Source organism: Anabrus simplex, chromosome X (assembly GCF_040414725.1).
Source record: "Anabrus simplex isolate iqAnaSimp1 chromosome X, ASM4041472v1, whole genome shotgun sequence".
Taxonomy (NCBI): Eukaryota; Metazoa; Arthropoda; class Insecta; order Orthoptera; family Tettigoniidae; genus Anabrus; species Anabrus simplex.
The window spans coordinates 201,932,575-201,960,318 of NC_090279.1; the positions used below are offsets into that span (position 1 = coordinate 201,932,575).

The 27,744-nt window shown below is 39.0% G+C and overlaps 1 protein-coding gene across 1 annotated transcript in view; it reads right to left on the reverse strand.

Moving 5' to 3' along the window:
- Positions 1-22,456, reverse strand: part of LOC136886340 (ubiquitin-conjugating enzyme E2 L3) — a 45,374-nt gene extending 22,918 nt beyond the window's left edge. The window contains exons 1-3 of the mRNA XM_067159075.2: positions 21,988-22,456; positions 21,544-21,639; positions 7,484-7,670 (exon numbers count right to left, since the gene is read on the reverse strand). Of these exons, the coding sequence (XP_067015176.1) occupies positions 7,484-7,670; positions 21,544-21,639; positions 21,988-22,014 (310 nt within the window). The 5' untranslated portion in view covers positions 22,015-22,456. The remainder of the gene's footprint in view (positions 1-7,483; positions 7,671-21,543; positions 21,640-21,987) is intronic.
- Positions 22,457-27,744: the final 5,288 nt, after the last annotated feature.

Sequence of the window (27,744 nt, forward strand, 5' to 3'; positions counted from 1 at the left end):
AACATGGTCATGATTTTGTCAGACATACATGTATCAACATAATCAATAATTTAAAAAAATAAAGGTAGACTAGGCTGTGTGTGACATTCTGAGGTTGAGTTTGCTTATCTTGATGCAGGCTGTAGTAACATGTAATAGCTTGGCTAAGAGGCTTTATATGCTAAAAGACATTTATTTTTTTTTGCTTGTTTTAATTTAATTTGAATATACAGTATCACTTCTTCCTCCATTTCTGAACTAATTTTCATTCATGAATTCCCAGTAGTTTTTTTATTTTTTTAAAATAGATATGAAATATGAAGTGGGACATTGTTCTCTGCCTCATGATGTTTGTTGTCTGAGTTGCATTATTTACTTTCTTGGTCAATGATTAAGCAAGGAATGGAAATTATTTCCTACTGGCCTGATGGTACACTAGCACAGACAGGTTTTATGGTGACTATGGGATAGGACAAGGAAATCATTCTTTCTTATTATATTAGACATATTTGCAAAAATAATAACTGTTTTGATAGAAGACAGTTCGGGTTTAGGAAAGGTTATTCCACTGAAGCTACTTGTAGGAATTCAGCCAAGATATAGCAGATATCTTGGATTCAGGTCAAATGGACTGTATTGTTGACTGAATGGGTGGCTATACAGTATTTCTAGAAAACAGAACTCAGAATTACAGTACGCGAAGCTTTATCTGATCCTGTAATAATTAAAGAGGGGAATTCCTCAAGGCAGTATTATAGGACCTTTATGTTTTCCTATAAATATAAATGATATGAGTAAGGATGTAGAGTCTGAGAAAGGCCTTTTGCAGATGGTGTTAGTCTGTATAGAGTAATAAATAAGTTACAAGGTTGTGAGCAACTGCAAAATGACCTCAATGTTGTGAGATGGACAGCAGGCAAGGGTATGATGAACAGAGTTAAAAGTCGGGTTGTGAGTTTCACAAATAGGAAAAGTCCTCTTAGTTTTAACTACTGCATTGATGGGGTGAAAGTTCCTTTTTGGAATCAGTGTAAGTAGGTACACAGATGTTAATATGAAAGATCTTCATTGGGGTAATCACATAAATGGGATTGTAAATAAAGGATACAGATCTCTGCACACGGTTATGAGGGTGTTTAGGGGTTGTAGTAAGGATATAAAGGAGAGGGCATGTAAATCTCTAATAATAATTAATGTTATTTGACTTACGTCCCACTAACTACACTTTAAGGTCTTCGCAGACGCCGAGGTGCCGGAATTTAGTCCCGCATGAGTTCTTTTTACGTGGTAGTAAATCTACCGACACGGGGCTGGCGTATTTGAGCACCTTCAAATACCACCAGACTGAGCCAGGATCGAACCTGCCAAGTTGGGGTTAGAAGGCCAGCGCCTTAACCGTCTGAGCCACTCAGCCCGGCATGTAAATCTCTGGTAAGACCCCAAATAGAGTATGGGACCCTCACCAGGATTACTTGATTCAAGAACTGGAAAAAATCCAAAGAAAAGCAGCTTGATTTGTTCTGGGTAATTTCTGACAAAAGAATAGTGTTATGAAAATGATGCAAATTTTGGGCTGGGAAGACTTGGGAGAAAGAAGACGAACTGCTCGAACCAAGTGGTATGTTCCAAGCTGTCAGTGGAGATATGCTGTGGAATGACATTAGTAGACAAAGTTTGAGTGGTGTCTTTAAAAGTAGGAAAGATCACAATATGAAGATAAAGTTGGAGTTCAAGGACAAATTAGGGCAAATATTTGTTTATAGGAAGGGGAGTTAGGGATTGGAATAACTTACCCAGGGAAATGTTCAATAAATTTCCAATTTCTTTGCAATCATTTAAGAAAAGGCTAGGAAAACAACAGATATGGAATCTCCACCTGGGCAACTGCCCTAAATGCAGATTGGTGTGACTGAGTGAATACCCTACGAAAGAAGCAACCCTAGGCTAAAGGCACAGCCTCAGATTTTGCTTTGTAAGAACATGGGAAACCACAGAAAACCGTTTTCAGGGTAGCTGACAGTGTACTTTGAACTCTCCCTTTCCCAAATGTAAGCACAAAGCTACCTGACCCAAACTGCGCAGTCACATTTCATTGGAAATTGAAGGGGTTAGAGGTGAAAAACCACCACATACAAATACTGTATTCAATTTTGAATATATATATTATGAAATTTCTTAATTAAATAGCACTTTAATGTTTTGTTTCGATGTAATTTGTTGCTACACAATTTATTGTATGCACACATTGCCACCCAGATGTTTTCCAATGAGTTGCAATGCATATGTTGATATAATAATTTCATTGAATGTCTCTTCAGAAGGAGAAGATTCCTCCAAGCATGATTACTACATATAATGAAATATAAAGTTCAAATACCCTGTGCAGAAGAGAACCACACTGAAAAATTCAGTTCAGTAAATACAGGGCAAAGATAACTTGTCACCAAATATAAGATTAGACAGCTAGAGACTAAATACTGATGTTCAGCTCACTCTTTAGATTTATTCCTATTAACATAATTGACATCTAGTCCTTTTGCGAAGGACTAGACGCAGACATGCCAACCTTCGAAAGTAAAAAATCAAAGAGAAATTTAGCAGCGAATCGCAATGTATTACGACACATCACTGATGGCAGAACATGTACTAATTCATTATAATGCAATACATTAACAATTCTATTTGGTCTACATATATATACACATATTTCATCATTTATATGTGAATACTAACTACTGGACATACCTGAACTTAAGGGACATGTGACTTCTCATCCTTCAACATGGTGATCACATTATGACTAATTCTTGTTCAACACACCCGTAGCTGACCTAGCCCTCTTCAAAAACTCGGAACTAAATTTTGGCTCAAAGCACTTGCCTTGCTGAATATTAAGGTTAAAATCACAGGAATAGAACCAGCTTTTGGGTGGTTAGGCCGTGTGCATTATGCAGAGTTTCGTCCAGACGTGCCATTTGGACTCATCAGCTGGAATGGCACGCCCCTCCAGGACTCTGCTTAGCAGTGGCAGACCAAACTGTGTGGTCCCGCCGTGTTAGCAAATCAAGTTTGCTAACCTGCTAAAGGAGAAATGACTTCTCCGTTTAAAAAATGCTCCCCCATTGGAGATACAATTTCAAAAAAGGCTTTCACAGCCGCAGATCTTAAAATCACAGGAATAGAACCAGCTTTTGGGTGGTTAGGCCGTGTGCATTATGCAGAGTTTCGTCCAGACGTGCCATTTGGACTCATCAGCTGGAATGGCACGCCCCTCCAGGACTCTGCTTAGCAGTGGCAGACCAAACTGTGTGGTCCCGCCGTGTTAGCAAATCAAGTTTGCTAACCTGCTAAAGGAGAAATGACTTCTCCGTTTAAAAAATGCTCCCCCATTGGAGATACAATTTAAACGGAGAAGTCATTTCTCCTTTAGCAGGTTAGCAAACTTGATTTGCTAACACGGCGGGACCACACAGTTTGGTCTGCCACTGCTAAGCAGAGTCCTGGAGGGGCGTGCCATTCCAGCTGATGAGTCCAAATGGCACGTCTGGACGAAACTCTGCATAATGCACACGGCCTAACCACCCAAAAGCTGGTTCTATTCCTGTGATTTTAAGATCTGCGGCTGTGAAAGCCTTTTTTGAAATTGTATCTCCAATGGGGGAGCATTTTTTAAACGGAGAAGTCATTTCTCCTTTAGCAGGTTAGCAAACTTGATTTGCTAACACGGCGGGACCACACAGTTTGGTCTGCCACTGCTAAGCAGAGTCCTGGAGGGGCGTGCCATTCCAGCTGATGAGTCCAAATGGCACGTCTGGACGAAACTCTGCATAATGCACACGGCCTAACCACCCAAAAGCTGGTTCTATTCCTGTGATTTTAAGATCTGCGGCTGTGAAAGCCTTTTTTGAAATTGTATCTCCAATGGGGGAGCATTTTTTAAACGGAGAAGTCATTTCTCCTTTAGCAGGTTAGCAAACTTGATTTGCTAACACGGCGGGACCACACAGTTTGGTCTGCCACTGCTAAGCAGAGTCCTGGAGGGGCGTGCCATTCCAGCTGATGAGTCCAAATGGCACGTCTGGACGAAACTCTGCATAATGCACACGGCCTAACCACCCAAAAGCTGGTTCTATTCCTGTGATTTTAAGATCTGCGGCTGTGAAAGCCTTTTTAGAAATTGTATCTCTAATGGGGGAGCATTTTTTAAACGGAGAAGTCATTTCTCCTTTAGCAGGTTAGCAAACTTGATTTGCTAACACGGCGGGACCACACAGTTTGGTCTGCCACTGCTAAGCAGAGTCCTGGAGGGGCGTGCCATTCCAGCTGATGAGTCCAAATGGCACGTCTGGACGAAACTCTGCATAATGCACACGGCCTAACCACCCAAAAGCTGGTTCTATTCCTGTGATTTTAAGATCTGCGGCTGTGAAAGCCTTTTTTGAAATTAAGGTTAAAAGTTTCTTCAAAGTTTGTTCAAACAGCAAGGATCTGAACTGTGTTTTGGTCTTTGTGACTCTGCTAAAAAATCCTTTCACATTCTGTATTGCTATGTGGAATTGATAAAATAGCAAGCATCACCTTAGAAAGTCTGTCATATTTAAGTACACCATCAGCTGAGTTAATCTGACCTACCAATGCCCAATGAACATCAATTCTTCCTTTATCCAGGTCAGTTTCTTCGGGCTGAAAGTTACAGAACTGGGAGTGCAGAATACCAGTTCCTTTATCTACATGTTCCGTTTCACTAGTCAGAATGTTTGGAAACTTTTTAATGAAAAACCTAAGGCTAGAAAATGATGCCTTACTTAAAGCAGAAAATTTTGCAACTTCTGCATTACTTAAAACTTCATCTTTGAATGGAAATGTGTATACCATGTAGTCACGTGATGAAGAGAAACACTTTCTAACAGACTTAAAGACTCAGACTTCAAAGTGTTCACCAAAACAGAGTTCCCTATCATCAGAGCACAATCAACCTTTTGATTTACTGGAGTATGATAATCTACATCAAGTAGAGAGGAGGAGCTTTTAATAATGTGTGATTTCACAAACCTTGCCATCACATTCTTCAATAGTTCCTAAAAAACTATGTGCGACATACTTGACTGAAAAGCTACGTTCGGATTCTCAAAGATATTCATAAAACTTGGGAGAAAAAGGTAAAAAGATTATGTAAATTTCATGAAAGGAACATAGAACAGTCGTTCTACACATGACAAAGCATGGCTCTTAGTGTCATCAGTAGTTTCATATATATATATTTGTTTTAGTGAAACTGATGACTGGGTTTTCTTTTAACTGAGGAGTGTGGTGAAATGTTATGATAATGCTTCACCTTTTCAGACAAACAAGACACATCTGCACTTAGACTGTGCTCAGAAATTTTGTAAGTTCGTACCTGAGAATACTTACAATTTTGCTCCAAAATAAAGTAACTAAAGGGTCCCACTGCAGCAAATTCCTATCTAAACACCTTCTTAGTTATAACCATCTAGTAGACACATGCTTTAGAATTTTCCTGATCTTTGTATTGATTAAAGTCTGAAATTCTCTGAACTTCATCTATATTTACAAGCAAGCACAACACACCCTTCTCTGCAGCAAGATTAATTCGGTGACAAGAGCAGCCTACAATGATTATGTTATTATTTTCTCGCTTCAAACATCCTGCCACATCATTCTTTAATCCTACCATTACTGGAGCATTATCAGCACCAAGAGCTAGGCAGTTTTTTAATGGAATGCTGAATTTCTGAAAAGTTGAGAGCAAAAGATTGGCAATGTTAGCTCCAGTAGCATCCCCTTCTAAATTAGGCACAGAGAGTAGACAACTCAATTTCATTGCGTTCAGGGCCTAAAAAATGTTCAACAATAGGATATCTTTTCAAGTCTCTTTTATTGCAACCATCAGTAACAACAGAAAATGTATTCACTTGCAAATGTGATACAACTTTCACCCTTTCTTCTATCCACATTTCTAGAATGATAACTGCTGTTTTTGTTCTAGCACACCCATATTGTTTAGCGATCTCCTAATCAGGAAACATTTTGCAAAACAAAGGTCCCACATGGCCGGCACAATTTACAGGCAGGTTATGTTCTACGATAAATGACGTAAATAAAGCCTCGCCATTCGTAACAGGATTTACATCTTGATTTTTACATGAAAAGTTCAGTTTCTGGTTTCTTTCTACACGCTGGACACTCTCCTTATGTTTTTCGTTTGCATGTTTGAGTAAATCGCACTTCCTGCCATGCGCAACTGAAAAATCACACCTACATATAGTACAGAATGTGAATGTTGGTCCCTTCCTGGATTCAGTGAAACACTGAAACTCTTCCTCATAAGCGATTTTAAACACTGCATGATATTTCTTTTTTGACATCTTGGCCAAAACAAATATTGAGACATACAACCAAAAAGCACTACTACGTGACGTAACACGAGCACTTATGCAAGTCCTGCCCCGGGTAGACGTCTATGGCGTGCTACTTCTGAGGTTAGGTTACTCGCTTGCGACTTCCACTTCCTATTATTAAGCTATTAGCGTATTTGACTGTATTATAGACAAAAGAGGAGCACATGACTGGCCAGCGTGCCCCGTACTGCCATCTGGTTGTCATAATTAGAACTACTGTTGATCAGCCATACATCGATAGAATGAGGAAACATGTGGGAGTTTACGAAAATTACTGAAACTGCTCTGAAAATCAGGAGATCGGGAAGAACTATGAAAAATCTGGAGTCGTCTTCTTTTTCTACCGCTTTTCCCACACCTGTGGGGTCACGGGTACGAACTGTGTCGCAAATGTAGATTTGGCCCCGTTTTACAGCCTGATGCCCTTCCTGAGGCCAACCCTATATGGGGGGGGGGGGGGGATGTAATCAATATTGTGTGTTTCTGTGGTGGTTGGTAGTGTAGTGTGAATATGAAGAGGAAAGTGTTGGGACAAACACAAACTCCCAGTCCCCGGGCCAGAAGAATTAATCAGAGGTGATTAAAATACCCGACCCGGCCAGGAATCGAACCCGGGACCCTCTGAACCGAAGGCCTCAGTGCTGACCATTCAGCCAATGAGCCGGACAAACTTTCTTTAGCTTATCCCAGTTATTTCTGGGGTCGCTGGAGCCACCCAGGCTCATTTTGGTTTTGGCCAGAGATTTAAGATCGAATGCCCTTCCTGACACCACATGATTTGATAGATTAAAATCTCGACCCAGATCGACCGGCATTCGAAACTCAGCCTTCTGGGTGGAAAGCCACTGAGCTAATCACGCCCCCCGATGAAAAACAGGGGTCTCCCACTTAAATTGGGAGAGTTGGCATGTCTGACTAGATATTAATGACATAAAAAATATTAGAAATGCACTCGAAAATGTTAGAAATAAGCAACTTATTTTACCTTTTGGCATTATAATTCATTCAGTCCTTTTTTATTAATCAAGTGCAGAAGGACAAATACTACTGTAAACAACTGTTAACATTAAGTGAATACTCCTTACCTTGATCTGTTTTGGTTGCAGGTTTCCAGTTTTCTGCACTTATGATTGGCAGACAAACTTGTCCTTTCTCATCTATGTTAGGATGATAAATCTTTGTCTTGAAGCTTATTTTTGGTGGCTTAAAAGGATATTCAGCTGGAAAATTTATTTCAATACGGAAGGCACCTTTGTTATACGGAGAACTATCCTGAAAACAAAAGAAGAAATAGTCCTATGTTATTACCTTACTTGGAAACTTACTATACAGTGATATTACAAACTCAAACCAAACTTTACACACTAATTTAAAAGCACAAAACTCATTCACCCCATTTCTAAGATGGAAACCTTAACTATTATATGATCTGCAGCAACTGAAGTAACTTTTATTCAATGACAGAAAACACTGGTGTAACACATCAATTACTGCTATAAAGTTTATTATTATTATTATTATTGCAACAATTAAAGGTCCAATAGGAGTGCATTAAAGGAGATACCTAGATCCAGTTGTATAAATGGCACCCTTGGCTTTTTTCAAAAAAGTTACTGTGGACTGTCACTGCTTTGCTATACACAGGAGGCTTGCAGTGGTATCTCAATGGCGCACTGGCTGCCAGCATCTTGGAAAGGTGTAGCAATCCAACTGATGAGCCCAACTGGGGCAAAACGCTGAAAAGGCTTCATCTTCATTTCCAGTTTTCTGGGTCGGGTTGTGAGTGGAGGACGTTCCAGTTTTCTCCCCTTCTCCCCCCCCCCCCCCCTCTCTCTCTCTACCACTCACTCCCTTCCTCCAATATTTCTTCTACTTTCACTCCCCTCTTCTCTACACTCTCCTTCACTGTAACTATCCACCTCTTTCTGGGCCTTCCCCGTTGTCTTCCTCCTATTGTTTTCTCCATAAATACTTGCTTTAGAACTCTATCCTCTCCCATTCTCACCTTGTGTCCATACCATTTCAGCTTACTGCTCTCTATCTTGTCTTACAGTTTAGGGAATCCAATTTTCTCCAACTTCTATGTTTCTGATTTTATTCCTTCATGTCTTCCTAATTATTCCTCTAAGGAATTTCATTTCAGCTGCTTGGATTCTGCTTTCATCATGTTTTGTCATCGTCCATGTGCCAGCTGCACTGTGTCAAAATTTGTGTGTAATTTATTGAGTACAGAATTTTTGCATTTTTCTGAAATGCCTAAATTCCACACTATATTTCTCACACATCAGTTAAACTTGTTGGATTCTCTTTTCAATTTCTTTGTTTATTTTCCCATCTTCTGCAAGCATACTCCCTAAATATTTGAAGATTATCACAACTTCTAATGGTCTTCCATTTACTTCAATACTCCCTCTGCCTTCTCTATTACCTCTTGTTATCAGTACTAAAACGGCCTAAAGAACTTTAATACTTTAACTACTGTCTTAAGGATAGAGTTTAACTAATTTTTTCCATTTTCTTTTTATCAGAGGGAAAATGCACCAATTCACAGCAAAAATGAAAATTTGGTACGCAGGTGTTGGAAAGGCAGGACAGAGTTTGACTAATTTTTTCCATTTCCTTTTTATCAGAGGGAAAATGCACCAATTCACAGCAAAAATCAAAATTAGGTAAGCAGGTGTTGGAAAGGCATGACATGTTTGTATTTATTATATACCATTAACAGAAGCTTACACCACAAACTGGGTTCAGGACACAAGAAAAGATGTAGAATAAGTGTCAATCCATACAAACGTGATCTGGCATCTAACAGTGTTCCAAACTAAAGGTGATCAATTCAAGGAGTTCCAGGAACAACATATGACAGGTGTTCAATTAAGACAGACTAACGCTGTAAAAACATTACCAAAAAAATCAAACCACATTCCCCCCCCGTTCAATATAGTCACCGTAGTCACTTGTCCCATCTTACCATCCACTTTCGGAAGACATCCTTAAATCCATTTTTGAAACGTGCTTCAAAACCGCTATCATTTTCTGAACCTATGAATTTCACCACATTAATGGTCTATCAGTGATAAACTTAATGCGCTGAGTAAACAGGGGATAAAGAATACTAAAAATAAACCTATTTAATATATGTTAATTACTTGTACATGTTTTGAGAACGTATAATTCTGTTCTTCAGCAAAAGTATTTCACAATTTCAATGACGATTAAAATAAATAGATGTTCAATTATTAACCTTGAATATTACTGTATTATATTATGATTCATTATTATTGAATACTTGTGCAGCACAAACATTTGCCCTACATGAAGATGTCTACTATAGGGTTTTACGTAGCGAACCTGCATTATCCATGCCGTAAAACAAATTCCCTTCATGTAATTTTATTTAACCGATTGAGGACACAGTTTAAGACGGTCAAACCACCGAGTAAAACATAAAGAACTGAAAAACTTTACAGGGTTGACTGAGGAAGCTACTACGAAACCAAGCTTGAGCAACTGGAAGGAAGATCCGGGAGATAGTAGGTTCGAATCCCACTATCGGCAGCCCTGAAAATGGTTTTCCGTGGTTTCCCATTTTCACACCAGGCAAATGCTGGGGCTGTACCTTAATTAAGGCCACGGCCGCTTCCTTCCAACTCCTAGGCCTTTCCTATCCCATCGTCGCCATAAGACCTATCTGTGTCGGTGCGACGTAAAGCCCATAGCAAAAAAAAAAAACTGGAAGGAAGAAGGTAAATCAGATTAATAGCGTGGAAGTTGAAACATGGACACAGAAGAGTCTGAAATGAAGCTGAAATGACTAATATCAAGGATGAAAATTGGGAATGCTAAAGAAGAATTAATCAATTTTCACATAATCAAAGAGAAACCTACACGGTGACTCAGATGAGTTGAGTACAGGCAGCTGAAATGAAATTCCTGAGGAGTATGGTGCAAAACACAAGGAGGGATAGAGTGAGAAATGAAAAGAGCTACTAAATGTGCAAAAACTAAATGACAAACTGGAATAGAACAGATTGCGATGGTTTGGACATGCAAGCAAATGAAAGAAGGAAGACTGCAAAGACAAGTACTGGAAAGACAATAATGTCATTGATATTTACATCCCACCAACTACATTTTTAAGGTTTTTCGGAGCTGCCGAGGTACTGGAATTTAGTCCCGCAAGAGTTCTTTCACTTGCCAATAAATCTACTGACACGAGGCTGATATATTTGAGCATCTTCAAATATCACTGGACTGAGCCAGGATCGAACCTGTCAAGTTGGGGTCAGAAGACCAGCGCCTCAACTGTCTGAGCCACTCAGCCTGGCACTGCAAGACAGATTACCAGGGAAGAGAAGACAAGAAGACCTCGATTACGTTGGATGGACTGCAGAACAGCATAGGACAATGGAACCCGGATTGGAACACAGTTTGGGGTGAGGAATAGTGGAGAGAAAAGACAAAGCAGAGATGAACCATATCTTCTCCAGGCGGTGTCAGCTGGAAAAGGGGAAATGATGGTGACATAATAAAAGATATGCAGCAGAACATAAGGAAAAGTAAGAGAGAAAACTGTGGTAGGATTATGATTTTTTTTTTTTGAAAAAGTCGGTCATGTCAGAATAACAAAGAAATTAAATTTTAAAATGTCCATCAAATTTTAAAATTTCCATCATGTCTGTCTGAACGCATGTTATGTAGCCTATGCCTACCACGAGAAAATGGCAAAACAGAATTTTAAGAAAACAGTATGCGAGGTCAAGGGAGAAGGCAAGTATCATCTCTGTAAGACGCCGTCTCCAAACGGCAGTTGGCGATCCAGGTAGCCAGCTCTGATCTTGACAATGCAGCATGAAAAGCCTCTTCTGATTTACATCTGTGCCATCTTCAAATGTCTTTTAGCCACGAATTTGTCAGTCTCCCAATGGACCTTTTCCCTTGCCTTAAACAATTAGCTTTTTTTTCCAAATAGCTTTATGTCGCACTGACACAGATAGGTCTTATGGTGACGATGGAATAGGAAAGGGCTAGGGGTGGCAAGGAAGCGGCCGTAGCTTTAAGGTACAGCCCCAGAATTTGCATGGCATGAAAATGGTAAAACACAGAAAACCATCTTCACGGCTACCATCTTCCAGGTGAAAGCTCACAGCTGTGAGCCCCTAATCACACGGCCAACTCGCCCAGTTATTAGCTTTATAAATAAATTTACTCATTGGGAACAAATACTTCAGGTTCCCTATGGTAATCAACATCTTTATCATCTGATGGCCAGGCAGGCATCAATTTTTGAAAATGAGAAAGTCTCTCATAGTGCATTGGCACTGCCGGTGGCTCCAAGTAGTCTACGCAGTGGCCTCCATGGTATGCACTAACCACGCTTCTTGGTAGGTGTGCTATTTACCAACTGATGAGACCAGGAAAACACTGGCAACCAGGAATGAGTTAGCTGGAAAATTTATAATGTCCAATAACGGACCAAGTATATTGGTAATATAAATTACCGTACTGATTCGGAACAAATATTTTAGGTTCCCTATGGGAACCAACATCTTTATCAGTAATTATCTGTAATAAATGAAACACACTCCCCTCATTACATGTCCTAGGTATTATGTTTTCCTTTGTTTTATAATAAGTAGCAGTTCTTTTTGCCTTTTTATCCGATGAAGGACCTCAAAATTTTAAATTTTCAATTTCCACGGTAAGTGCAAGAGATGACGATAAAAGATATATTTCAAACGTTTTTCAATGTTTGGATCCAGGGTCCAGCTTTCACATCCATACCGGGGAACAGAGAATAAGTTGCAAGGGAACATGCAGATTCATAACTGCAGACTGAGATCTGATACAAACAATTTCTTTGTAGTAATGAATTGTTTCCTGGCCTGCTCGATTCTAGATTTTATCTCTCATTTGGAATCACACTGGTCGTTCAGCACGGTGCCCAAGTATTTCAAGAATACTTGCACAACTATAGGTGACCCAAAAGTCTGTTAACATTTGACGAGGCAATAATCTATGGAATATTGGAGTTAGAGAGGTAGTAATTGACGCATGATTGGCATGACATGGGGTTTTACTGACACCAAAATAAAGGACACAAAATGACCAACAGCAACACGTCAGTGATGCCGCACAAGGTCGGTGTACGGTATAGAAGGAGCTTTACATGTTATAAACCTCATTTTAGGTCCGTATTGAAAATTTAACAGTTCAACAATGATAAAGGTGTTTTTATTTTATTCCACCTATTCAATACCTATATTTTCACGTATAGTTGTTACATAATTAAATTCTTAGTTACATAGGACATGTTTCGCCCTCAATTAAGGGCATCTTCAGCCTAAATACAATAATCAAACATACAACTAAATTAAAAGTGGAAGTTAAATACAATCATCAAAAATACAACTAAAATAAAAAGTGGAAGTTAAAAGTTTAGTCTGTTATTAAAATTTGGAACAATAAAATTGTGAAAAATGATAAAATAAAAAGATGCTAATGGAAAACTGTCTTATGATTAAACTATAATCTTGTCGGAGACTAAAACTTCTATTAAAATTCGAATTAAAACAGTTCATATAAAATATTGGAAAATCAAAGTGGTAGTAATAAAAAGCCAACGACATGAGGGCGTGTACACAAGCATAAACTTGATTGTTATGAATACAATCTTTTCAAGGCCGCTGATGAAATTCGTAGTAAGTAAGGCAGAAGCGTGTATTGAAAAATTGTAAGAGGCCGTTAGCACCGGTAGGTAATAAAATGGCTGAATCCTTGCCAGAAAATGTCAACAGATGCAGAAATAAGTTTTATGTAAGTGGAAGTTGTTATTTCTTAACTACTGTTGAGTTGGTTGCTGCCCGTCTGTTGGCTCTAAGACAGTTTTCCATTAGCATCTTTTTATTTTATCATTTTTCACAATTTTATTGTTCCAAATTTTAATAACAGACTAAACTTTTAACTTCCACTTTTTATTTTAGAGCCAACAGACGGGCAGCAACCAACTCAACAGTAGTTAAGAAATAACAACTTCCACTTACATAAAACTTATTTCTGCATCTGTTGACATTTTCTGGCAAGGATTCAGCCATTTTATTACCTACCGGTGCTAACGGCCTCTTACAATTTTTCAATACACGCTTCTGCCTTACTTACTACGAATTTCATCAGCGGCCTTGAAAAGATTGTATTCATAACAATCAAGTTTATGCTTGTGTACACGCCCTCATGTCGTTGGCTTTTTATTACTACCACTTTGATTTTCCAATATTTTATATGAACTGTTTTAATTCGAATTTTAATAGAAGTTTTAGTCTCCGACAAGATTATAGTTTAATCATAAGACAGTTTTCCATTAGCATCTTTTTATTTTATCATTTTTCACAATTTTATTGTTCCAAATTTTAATAACAGACTAAACTTTTAACTTCCACTTTTTATTTTAGTTGTATTTTTGATGATTGTATTTAACTTCCACTTTTAATTTAGTTGTATGTTTGATTATTGTATTTAGGCTGAAGATGCCCTTAATTGAGGGCGAAACATGTCCTATGTAACTAAGAATTTAATTATGTAACAACTATACGTGAAAATATAAGTATTGAATAGGTGGAATAAAATAAAAACACCTTTATCATTGTTGAATAGAAGGAGCTGTCGTGAGAGAGGATATCAGATGCGCCTGCAATCGCAACATGTAATGCTAGGCCTCCCCGGTCCCCCAACCTCAATCCGCGTGAATTGGTTATGGGGATACCTGAAGTCGCAAGTCTACCGTGATCGTACAACCTCATTAGGGATGCTAAAAGACATCCGACAGCAATTTCTCATACTTATGAATATGCTGTACAGTGCTATACAACACTGTCACTCAACTACAAGTATTGTTGACGAAGAACAGCCAACATGTTGAGCATGTGTTAGAAAGAACATAGTCTTTGCTAAAACTCTATTGTTACCATCTGTTGGTCATTTTGGGTATTGTATTTTGGTGTCAATAAAACCCAATGTCATGCCAATCATGTGTGTCAATTATTACCTCTCTACTTCCAATATTCCTTGAAGTATTGCCTAGTCAAATGTTAATGGACTTTTGGGTCATACTGTATATTAAACAAGTACCATCTAGTAGTTTAGGAGAAGATCCAAAAATTCATTCTCAAATATTTCCATTAATATTACTCCTCTCGATAAATGCTTCATGACAAAAATTGTAGAAAATAACATTTCCAATCTTATGTGCATTACAATGCGATCCTATGGCTAATAACACAGGAAATATTTACAATTTTATATTTTTAATTATTTCCCATGTCCTACTGCTGTTTGTATTAAAGAGAGGAAGATCTTCCATGCCTCATACAGTTTTATCATAGAAGAAAGGTTACTAACCAGTCCAGACACCTGAATGTATTGTCTGTTCCGAAGAGGGCTGCGAGCGGGTCTCTGCAGTGGCAAGCAATCTACGGGAGTTATCATGCTAAGTGGAACAACCCCTGTCTGAATATTCACGGGCAGTAAAGTGACAACATTTTTGAGGGGACAAAGTGGGACGGTGAAATTCTGAAAGGATAAATTTCAGCAAAAATCACTTAATTACTGGTATATATATATATTAGTATACACTTTTTATTCAAATTTTCGAAGCCCCACAATCACAAAAATGCTAACAATTCCGAAGACAATGCAAAAAGATTTAGTTTTTAAAACCAAGTTGGATTTTAGCACAAATCTTTTGAAGTATTTGTAAAATTAATACACAAATATAATTTCCTTTTACTATTATCATTATCATCAGCAACTTTTGTATACCTTATAAAGGTAACACAGGAGTGAAATAGGATGATAACTTTTGGGGTTCAATGATTCTTTCCCAGGTTTCAGGATGGCAACTACTTTGGTTTTTCTTCATATTTTGGGATCTGCTTCTGTTGCAAACAGGTATTAAAGAATTCAACAAGACATGTCATGGTCAAGTGTCCAAATTTTTTTATTTGCTCAAGCCATATATCATCCTGGCCAGCTGCTTTATTGTTCTTGCATTGTCGAATGGCTTCTCGCAATTCTTCCTCAGTAAATACATAAGTAAGCTTGTTAACTTCTAGCTCAATTTCTCTGTGTATTTTAGATCCTGCACTGCACTTGTCCGTTTCTCCATTTAGCAGAAACTGATGAGCTATATGATTTGGAGAAATGTTTGTGCGAGTTATCTTCCAAGTAGGATCATTATTCAGTCTTCACCGTTATCTATGCTCGAGTGTTCTACCTACTTCAAGAAACAGCAGAATGGTTCAGATTATGACAGAATGCAATTTGATAGTTTGGGATACTTGCACCATGGCAAACAAGAAGACAATAGAAGCATTAGATTGGGCACTGAAAGGCATAAAAAGGATGGGCATGGTAATGGGAGGAGGGTAACGATGATATTCCCAGGAAACTTCAGACAGACGCTGCCAGATGTGGCAAGTCGGACAGGAGCGGACAATATGCAAAGCTTCACTACAGAAATCCTACTTATAGCTGTCATTTGAGACCCTTATATTACAACCAACATGTGTAACATGGTGAAGAAGAACTGGAACTCCGTCTCATCAACTAACACATGAGAGACGCTGCACTGGGCAGGGTGGATGATGCTCTTTTGCTCTTAGCGGCTGTGTCACTCGCTCGGACAATGCTATCATCTATGACATAGGTTGTTCACAAGGTAAAACGTAGGCATATCAAGCGACATGCTACAGCAGTATTATTTTAATCAATAAGACCAGTTTTGGTTCCTATTGTTATTATTGTTGCAGAAGAAATGAATAGATCTATTTTTCAAAACATGTACGATTGTAGAATGAATTAAATTAGTAAGCAGTATATACTTATTGTATAAATCAATTGTATCGATGCGTGGATTATTATTAGCCCTGTTTCTTACAGGTTGATGAATGTCATAGCAGTGCATTTTATGTTGTATTCATTTCTTGCCAAGCCAAGCCAAGACCATTCGTCTATTGGTCTGGATTGGTTAGAGCATTTGTCTGGACAGATCATGTTTGCATAGCAAGCAAAGGGCAAGTTGGGCTGCAAAGCAGCTTACAGGCCTCTAGTATCCCTGGACAAGACCTTTGGTCTACTTTGTTCAAGTCCAATGAGTGACTAAGATTTCGTTTAGGTGTATTAATTTATCACCATCTATTTAGAAGTTGCCAACGACAATTACATACATAAATCTCTGTACTGAATTATGGGAGTGAGGTCATAATTATTCAGACTATAGCAGCACTCCTTCACCTCCATCTACTTCCAAAATGTCGTACTTTTATAATAATTATTATTTTATGACAAAGTTAATTTAAAAGGCAGGGTGGTGGGTCCACAGCAGAGGCAATGATACTTCTATCTTCCCTACGTATCATACGATTTAAGACTTATAAGATTCCACATCCCAAATTTCAAAATAAAATGATAGGATGGTGCTCCAGTTTTACCCTTGGTTGTCATGAATTAAATGAGATACTACTGAAAATTGAAATGGAAATTTACACGGCTCTGGTTATAAGTAGAACCCTGCACAGATGCGGATATCCGCGAAGTTAGTACCTTGGCGGATGTAAACTGTACGGCAGTGCGGATAATTTTTCTGATAATTTTGAAATAGGCTAATGAAGTTAATTGATTTTCACTCAGGTATACTCTTATTTCTGCTTATGGTTAGGCGGCCCTTGACATTGGTATGGGAGAATGGTTATATATATGAAGAGTCTTGAGACCATAAAGCCGTAAATCTAATCTAAACCTAACTGGCTCCCGCCTGCAATTAGTGGAAGGAAGGAACAAACATTCCGAAAGACAACCGCTTAATATATCTGCAGTTGTAACGAGAGGAAATCCCTTATAAACTTGCGACTGTAGGGGGTCTGGTGACAAGTGTCAGGCCTGTTGTATTATGTCAACAGATCTATGCGTTTCAATACCTTGGATGTAATAGAGTTAAATACTTTCATTATCCATGGATGTGGATGAAGGAAGTGCAGAGAATATATTTTGAACATCCACGCAGGGCTCTAATAAGATTACTATTCCTAGATCACTGGCTAATTTTACTATTTAAGGATGTCTGATGGTTTTTCAATGACATTCACAATATCTTCGGTGTTCAAAATATGCACTTTGTGAAGGAGCTACCTACATCTCCTACCAAAAATGACCAGGTTGCGGAAATAAATGAGAAAATTACTGTGCGAGTTCCAGGTGAAGAAAGAAAATCCTTGCTAGTTAACTTAATCATGAATATTGGTTGCTCTGCTGCCAGCAGAAAGAGAACTAAATTAATAAAAGGACTGTCAATAACGGTTTTGGTCTTGAACCTAAAACTTATGAAAGCGCAATGGTACTCACCTAAAAGTAAGGATGTTACACCAGAATAACACCAAGGTCGATATTTCAACAGGTACTGGAAGGGTGAAACTGTACTTTTACCATATTTCCCCTAATTCCTAGAAAATATCCCTTCCAATTTCTGCAACCTTAGTCCTCTAAAGTGTCTGCTTTATTACGTCAAACAAGACGCAAGGCCAAACACACATAACTGCTAGGACAGAGCTTGGAAATTCAGGATGTTTCTCGCATGGCCAAGCATATATTGCTTGCTCTTGAGTCCGGTTAAACAAACAAAAAATCGGGAAGCGACCCTCATACAAAAATACACTTCATTCTTGACAAGAATGGTAATGTGATGTCTGGCAAAGCTTCCTGTAGTAGCAATATTCTATAATTTTCTTGTTCTTAGCCAATATCTTTTACCAGACTCGTGCCTTTCCCACTGTTGTGGGACCTTGTGGACACAACATCCCAAAATCAGCCGATCAGATGCTAACCCCTCCCAGCCGAAGTTAATTTGGTACATCTTCATATGTGACATCAGAACGCAGTGGGGCTTCCATTAACCATTCGCATGTGAAAAACATACAAAGGTCATAGTTACTTCAATTTTTGTTTAATTATTATTAGAAAGGGCACCCGAATGGGCATTAGGGTTTACAATATTCACTTATCGACATGGTTCTCTTGTTGCAAGTCTTGATGTGATACCTGTCACACTGTTTGCCACATAAAAAGCAAATACAGTTAACATCTGGATTATGAAAAGACTTCACTGTGCATATCTTGTGGTGAAAACCATGAATGGAAAGACGTGTTATATGTCTTTGATCTTGATTTTCTTTGGTCCAGTTTCTCACCAACATGGCATCTGAGGTATAGAAGTCGGGGTCGATTTCCTTTTTCTTTTCTTCCCTTCTGCGTAGGAGTTCATTGTAAGCTCCAGTAGATGGCAGATGGAGCCTCATTCTGAGGTCCTGAATGTAAAAAGTTTCTTTGGCCAGTTCATATACTAGACGTGATGGGGCCGATTTTCCAACTGCAATAATGTTATTCCACACAGTAATATCACCTGTCTTGTCTTACGGATTGGAACTAATTTGGGACCATCTCAAACTCAGAGATCTCGAAAGGATAGAGAAAGTAAAAGCACGCTTTCTTAAATTTTTGTTTAATAAGATGTAAACAGTTTCTTAAGTAATTGAAACGAGTGTGTTATTCATGCAGAGCGGATGCTATCGCCTTCAAATTCCACCCAAACCGTGGCGTCATCAGAGCTCGGTACTGCCTGTACATCACAAAGGCAGTGCAAGAGTTGACTGAAAGGGGAGGACTAAAAGTAGTAAACTTTTCTTTTAGTGTTTTTGTTAACAATGGATTCTTTTAAAGACATGCGTGTTGAATTCTTTTGAAAACATGCGTGATATATATATTTGAGATTACAGGTATACATAAAGCACGATATTGGTACAACTGCAGTACCACCAGCTATATCCAGTACTACTGAATTGAATTTCTCTTCAGCGCACATTTTCAAGACCTTGTTTCAGGTCATAAGACAGATATAAATATTTCAAATTTGGAATTGATTAATTATTTCGTGTTCAGGAAGTCTGCAATTGATGGTGCTCCAGTGTCAAATTATAGGTCAATCTGTGATTCAGAGTACACCACCACACATGGTGTTATGGCTGCTTCCCTACTTCACAAGTTATGAATTTTATTATGGTCCGTATTGACAACGGCAAGCTTCTCCACTTCTAAATCTTCTTGCTCACTGGATTATTTCCAAGGTGTCTTGTGTCACTCCATGAAAATATTGAAGGTACAGAGTTTTCCTTAAGTCTTTGTCTTTCACTTAAAATTACTGAATAATAATGACAATGAAGATCCTCAGCCTGTTTCCAGTCATTCGATCGGGTCACAAATGGAATGAATGAAGCCTCATCTTGTGGCGAGGATAGGAATCGTGCCGGCTGCCAAAGCCTTTCGCACTCCTCTGGGGCAATGATTTATGACTGACAGATGAAATAAAATGTTACTGCAATGAAATATGACAGGGAAAACTGGAGTACTCAGAAAAAAACCTGCCCCACCTCTGCTTTATCCAGCACAAATCTCACATGAAATCACTGGGATCTGAACCACAGAACCCAGTGGCGAGGGGCCGGCGCACTGCCGCCTAAGCCACGGAGGTTCACTGAATAATAATAAAGAATGATATTGTTCTTACATCCCACTTACTACTTTTACGGTTTAGGGAGATGCTGAGGTGCCGGAATTTTGTCCCACAGGAGTTTTTTTACGTGCCAGTAAATCTACTGACATGAGGCTGGCGTATGAGCACCTTCAGATACACCAGACTGAGCCAGGATCGAAACTGCCAAGTTGGGCTTAGAAGGCCAGCGCTCTAGAGTCCGATCTAATCAGCCCGACTAAAATTATTGAAATAGGTCATTTTAACAAATCAGAACCCCACTAACTTATTATAAAATTATTTCTTAATTAGAAATAATTACCTCATTCACTCATTTCAGTAATGACAAAATCTTCAACTGAAAAATAATAACCTTGATATTATGAGACACTTTTGTTTCTTAGCTCCTGTCTACGAAGTCCAAGCAACCACTTTTTACGGAAGGGCTCCTCCTTAGGCAATTGATGGTATATGACTGACCTTGATTTTGGAACATCGGAACACTGCAATAATCAGGCATCACAATTTCCTTTTCTGCCGTTGCGATAAACTTCTTCAATTAACTTGGCAACTTCCATTAAAAACACAGAGGAACAAATAACGATCGACAAGGGCATACTGTCTACTGCTCGTGAGACATCAGTAGTGTTCGAGTATCGGTACGTCCCTATTGCTTTGTCATTTAGGCCTACCCGAATTATAAATTAATTCAGTTTTTCGCCACTGTCCAACATAGAATGCATTTCTATCGCCCTACAGAATGCTAGAGATAAAAAGCCGCTTCACAGCCCTAACCTGGGGGTTTACACGACCAGACTCCCTTTGCTTGGTCACAGTCCAATGGTTCTGTCACTAACCAGAATGATAAATTAAATCAGCTATACAATGATCTTAGTTCCCAAGTAAACAACTTGGCAGCATTTGCAGGCTGCCGGAACTCATTCTCGGCGAGAAGTAAACAAACGACCGTCATTCGAAGCGTAGCTGGATGGAGTGAGTATTGGGTGACATGGCGTAAACTATTAATCAGCTGATAAAACCAAACAATCCTTCTCTAACTCATGAACCATATACTTGTTGAACATACTCCAAAACTTTGAAAGGCATACTAGAAAGCTCATCCTTAACATTTTATTAAAACTATATGATGTTACGCTGTCTGGACAGTAACTGCCATGAAAGCAGAAGACCGACAGTGGGGCTCAAACCCACTATACCCGGATGCAAGCCCACAGTTGCGCACCCATAACTGCACAGCCAACTTGCCCGGTATATATGATTGTTATATTTCTAATTGGGAAATGAAAGAAGTAAGATTTTGAAATCATTCAAAACAGGTAAGACAGCAACCTAATGAGAGAGTGGGCTATACACAATATGCTAAATCGATTTTGGGTGCCTCAATAAATAAACTTCAGTCTTGTAACAACACTGGTATAGAAATCACAATCCATACGTTTAAAGAAAAGAAAATGCACAAAAATAAGAGAAATGACAGATCAAAAGGCCTCAACAGCAAAAGCTGTCATTCAATAGAATAAAAAGAGGTTGGTAAAGTGTCAAATGACTTACTGGAACAATGAGTCCTTGCCAGGACAATATATTCGTTTCATCCACTTGAATGTCTCTGAAGGATTTCATTCCCGACGTGCGAATATCGCCCAGTTCCTGGAAGTAGAATGGGTACAGGAATAAATTATTAAAATAATTGTAGTGTCTTCAGTTGCTTATACTTTAATACATATTGAATCAAATGAATAATTACCCTTCAGTAAGCTATAACGACCACGTAAAAATTGACCGTAAGTCGTAAAACTTCAGGAAAGAGCCTTTAGAATTAATTCCCTTTTTGGAATGTCATACGATAGGTCTCGCCGGTAAGAAAACAAATGCACACACAACTACGATTTTAAGAAAATAATATTTGAAACACACTTTCATTCAGTAATAAACGCCAATTAAGATTCTCAGAAAGACTCATCAGTACAGAAATTCTTAATTAAAGATCGGTCTTACCTTCTGTAACCTCCGGGTAGCTGCCATCTTCTTTACTACCAATTTAGTGCACGGCTACGGTCAGGTGCTCACTCACCGGTTAATTTCACAACATTAAGATTCTGACAGAGAGGTCGACAAATACACTGTCGTTATACGCGCACTTCAACAATATTAAGTAAGGGATTTCAGCTACGAAACAAACAGTGCCATTAATTTAGATCCCCACTTTATATGATACAGTACGGAGATTTTCCTATGGCTGGCTTTAAGCGTTGCCAACACTGGAGAACAAACGGATGTCGTATGAAACTATTTTATAATCGGTCCAATATTTCACACAGATGTTTCTTCTGATAAATTACACGAACTGTCTGCAACAGTATGATATAACGTTATGATAATTTCAGAATATGCCAGCTCAAAGGTTTAATGACCACGAATACGATACTTTTTCACGAAACTGAACCAGTGGACCTATCTGAAAACAAAATCTATCGAAATTCATTTTTCATGTGTTTCTTTCCCGCTATCTGCAGTTTACCAACCTGACGATACAAATGCAGAAATAAACTGAAATAAGTATAATATGCCGGTTTCCTTAGACTGCATGATCGTAGGGAAATACCGCACATTTGAAATGCTTAAATAAGTTACGACCACTCAGACAAAGGAAGTGCTTGAAATTTCTACGGGAGCCAGAAGATCGCATTTCAATTATGAAATTACATATTGTGTTGCACAGTCGCGTGCAAGTCATTGTGCGAGAACCCCTACAGAAAAAAATTAAATACGGTACGGTCGGAGAACTACCGCGGGTGGTGCAATTGTTGACGGTGAAAAATACAGTTTATTGTTGAGTCTAGTCGGTCTTGGTTGAGAGGTTCATCATCGACTTCACATCCGGGTACAGTCACACTCGATTTTTATTGTCAGCTTACGCTGAGTCATTCTTTACAGTGAAGCGGAGAAGTCGATTTCGTCATACTGCAGTGCGCACCCACGGATGTATAAAAAACTAGCGGTATCATAGTTTGAACCCCGTTTGGGGGCTACACTTCAAATTTTGACCTCATACTTCGTTTTTTGAGATTAGAGACACGGAAATCAAAAGTGGATTCAGCTGTAAGGATGTCTGTTTGAACATCACACTAAAACGGCTTGACAACATTTCTTGAAACCAAATACAGTAGAGACTGTATTTGTTGAAACTCAGTATTTTAGTTCAGGGATACGGTATATGACGAAGGCTATAATCTATATAGGCCATGCCGTATATATAAGAGTTTTGTCTGTATAATACTCAGAATTTAAAAATAATGGTATTTCTGTATCGGCCGTGTCCACTGTAACAAGGAAACGCACTTTTTAATTTACCGTAATTTCTGAGTACGCGCATCACGAAAAAACGGCTGAAGAGAATTTAATGAAAATCGGTATGTAACGTCGGGGAATGAGTCGCTACAATCTGGGCCATAAATAATTTTATTCACGCTGAGTGAAATGGTAGTTTAGGGGAAAGCCTAAAATTGAATCCTCAAATATGTGCCGTACCTATGGTATTAGTGGTCCTACCGATGAATACTACATAACCATGTAGTCTTATACATGATGTCTTATACATTTTTACAGCACCGACTATGATAACAGAGACGCGGTTTTCATGAATTTGGATTTTTGTTGCTAAGTCCCTATCAGCGCCGAGAAAATGGGTAATAATAATAATTTCGTGTGGCTATTTCTAGCCGAGTGCAGCCCTTGTAAGGCAGACCCTCCGATGAGGGTGGGCGGCATCTGCCATTTGTAGGTAACTGCGTGTTGTTGTGGTGGAGGATAGTGTTGTGTGTGGTGTGTGAGTAGCAGGGATGTTGGGGACAGCACAGACACCCAGCCCCCGGGCCACTGGAATTAACCAATTAAGGTTAAAATCCCCGACCCGGCCGGGAATCGAACCCGGGACCCTCTGAACCGAAGGCCAGTACGCTGACCATTCAGCCAACGAGTCGGACAGAAAATGGGTAAACAGAATTGAATGAAAATCGGTGTGTAAAGTCGGGGATTAACGAACTTACAGTCTACGCTAGAAATAATTTTACAAGACGCCCTATTATCACAGAGTCGAAAGAAAACTAAATATGAAGGCCTACAACATAGAAAGCTCATAAAATTGATCAATAATACCATTACATTGACCATTGTTGTGATTTGCTTTGTGTCTTCTCTTTGCCACTCATCTCCGATAGATGGGATTACTGCTGCGTACCGAGTATAACAGCCTGCCTGAATATTGGTGGGAAGTAACATTGAATTAGATCTCTCTCTTCTTTAGCATGCCATTCCTCAGGTTCATACATTTTCTGATACTACTGGTGCGTAACACACTGGTTTATCATAGCATTCCAGCTATTCAATCCCTACTCTGAGGCACTGATTGGAATGGGCAGTGTGCAGATTTAATGGAATAATGGCAGAGATGTGTTCATGGCTGTCTGCGGCCTGATCATTTCAGCACTGGAACTTTGGACTGTTAGATCGGCACTGTAGTACTGATATAGATGTTGATTCCCATAGGGAATCTGAAATATTTGTCCCGAATGAGTAAATTTATAATACCAATATAATTGATCCGTTATTGGACATTATAAATTTTCCAGCTAACTCATTCCTGGTTGCCAGCGTGTCGCCCCTGTGTGCTAGGTTGGGTTCATCAGTTGGTACCCGGCACACCTACCAAGATGCATGGCTAGTGCATACCGTGGAGGCCACTGCGTAGGCTACTTGAAACCACCGGCAGTGTCAATGCACTATGAGATACTTTGTCTCGTTACCAAAAATTTATGCCCATTTGGCCATCAGATGTTGATTCCCATAGGGAATCTGAAATATGGGAATCAACATCTATATCACCTGATGGCCAAATAGGCATAAATTTTTGGTAACGAGACAAAGTATCTCTTAGTGCATTGACACTGCCGGTGGTTTCAAGTAGCCTATGCAGTGGCCTCTGCGGTAGGAACTAGCCATGCGTCTTGGTAGGTGTGCTAGGTACCAACTGATGAGCCCAACCTAGCATACGGGGGCGAAACGCTGGCAACCAGGAATGAGTTAGCTGAAAAATTTATAATGTCCAATAACGGATCATTTATATTGGTATTACTGTAGTACTGTTTGTTAAAAGTGAGAAAAGGTGTAGTTTTTCAATTGATCGAGTATTTGGGGATGAAGCTGATTCCTGCTCGTAGTGCCCCTGCTAAGGTAGTTGGAATTAAATTTCCATTACTGAACTGAACATCAGCATTTGGCGGTCAGACTGTCTCTTGAGATCTCCTGACCAATGGTACACAAATTACAGCTCACAGAAGCTCTTTTCAGAGCCAATCAACCAAACCCTTGGGTCCTGTATTAAGAGTCCTTCAAGTTAACATAGAAGGCATGAGTAAAAATAAGGCTGACTATTTGTCCAAACTGTCATTATAAAATAACATTGATTTAATCTGTGTTCAAGAAACTCATATCTCTGATGTGTCACAAATGCACTCAAGAGGAAAGATCCACAGTTACAGATTATTGGGAGTTACTTATCATCAATCGTACGGTTCTGCGACCTATGTTTGCAACTCCATTACGGATGCTCATCTGGTCTCTCCACACTATAAGAACAACATTTTTAACATTGTGACTCAGGTTAACAGCTTGAGAGTTGTGAACACTTATAAACCTCCAGGTACCCCATGGCCTGATACTGTCTTCCAAACTTTGTACATCCTGGTGTCTATGTGGGTGACTTCCACAGCCACCCACCCAATGGGGATACGGATCAAATTACCTTTGTGGAGAAAAACTTACTGAATGGTCAGACTTGTCCAATATTCAGCTCATCTTCAACCCAAAGCGAAAAGGCACATTTAAATCAGCAAGGTGGAACAGAGAAACCAATTCTGACTTATGTTTTGTGTCCACTGATCGCCAGGGATACAGTTTACCTGCTATTCGTAGAGTGCTCGCAAACTTCCTACACAATCAGCACCGTCCTGTTCTTTTCAAACTAGGCACTCAGATCCCCATTATTAGATCTTCTCCTCTTCCATGGTGCAATTTTGTCAAAGCTAACTGGGACAGTTTCTCTGCTGATCTTGATAGCAGTGTCGCTTGTGGTGAGAAGTTAATAACATGGATGAAAGCTAGGGAACTCTCAGACATTTTTGAAGAATTCAATTAAATTTTTTTTTTTTTGCTGTAAATTTATGTATATTTTTGGTAATATCAAGAACTAAGACATTTGTGATGAAGTTAATGAAATATGTGTTTTATTTGTTGTGAAATTTTGTGCATTTAAAGAATTTTCAGGACTCACAGAAGAGACAATTATATTTGTTTAATCATTGAGTGTTATAAGAAAAAGAGACATTGATTTTGGTATTGGAGATCTCCACTAGTCTGTTTGTTGTAACCCATTTTTGTATCACCCTGTAGTTGCCACGTGGAGGCTTCGATCACAAAATAGCTGAGTTTCGCAATCGAAACCTCTAGAATATGTTTCTCACATTACCATATATGGTGCTGTAATCCTATTGGCGAAAATAACAATAATATTTATTGGTGAAATATCGGGTCGAATCATAGGTAGCTTCCCTGATTGGCTGTTCGAGTGTTTCTCAATTTCTGGCCTTTGACTCCTTAGCAGGAACCAGGACTCTGGTCCACGTCTTTGGTTTTCGTACGTCTTAACGATCAGACGCACCTTGTAATGTGGTCCGCTCTGCGGCTCCAGTCATCTCGGAGTAAGCATGTTTTCTTTCCTCGAATGTTAAATTAATATGTAAATCCATTTGTTCGGAGTTTACCTTAGACCCTGGTTTTCACCATTTAGGTTTTGTAATGCCTTAGTTCGTCAGCTAAGCATATTCTTTGTTTTGGAGGCAAATCCTTTTCATTAACCTTTCGTGTAATGTAAATTTTTCCATTTGAGTTGCCTCCATTAATGCAGCGTCAATTTAGAGTAAGCCTGTGGAGCGATGCTTCTCTCCCTGATGTGTATTAGAAGACAGCAACCTTGAAGGCCTCTGCTTTAAATTTCAAATTATGTTTATTTTCTTGGTAATAATTTGTAGACACTTTTCCATTTTGATGGTTGTAATTACATTAGAGTCCTGTTAATCCGAAAGTCCAGTTAATCCAAACTGAAATATTCAATTTTTTTTTTAAAATTCCGTATTGAAATAAGAGAACATATTATAGAATGAAGATTTACTTGCATTTTGTTAGTTATATTTTACTAGAATAACTTAATGTAAACATAATTACACATCATAAACCATCAATCACTGGTCGTTTATCTTTACAAAGTCTGTTAGTTTCTTTTGCCGTAGTGATTGGAAACTACTCGAAGATGCAGTGTTAAACCAGCGTCTCATAAACATCACATCAGTGGGCGTAGCAGCGGAGTGTTGCTCGACGTAGTGTACGGAAAGTTCTAAGGCGGCCGCTTCATCTGAATGTGACACTAGTTGTTCATTGTGGTCTTTTTTGTCATCACTCTGTTCCTCATCAACTTCAGATTCTTTCTCCACCATAGCTACAATTTCTTGATCTGTTCGTAATTGATGACAGTCAGCTTCCATCCACTCGCTAGTCATATTCATTGGCTTCCTCTCACCCAGGAAGTTGTTGAACGATTTCAAGGAGATTGACATTTGCAGGCACTTCCGCTGGACTCTCGATGCTCAAATATCTCAACCTCGTGTAAGTAGATTTACTGGCACGTAAAGAACTCCTGCG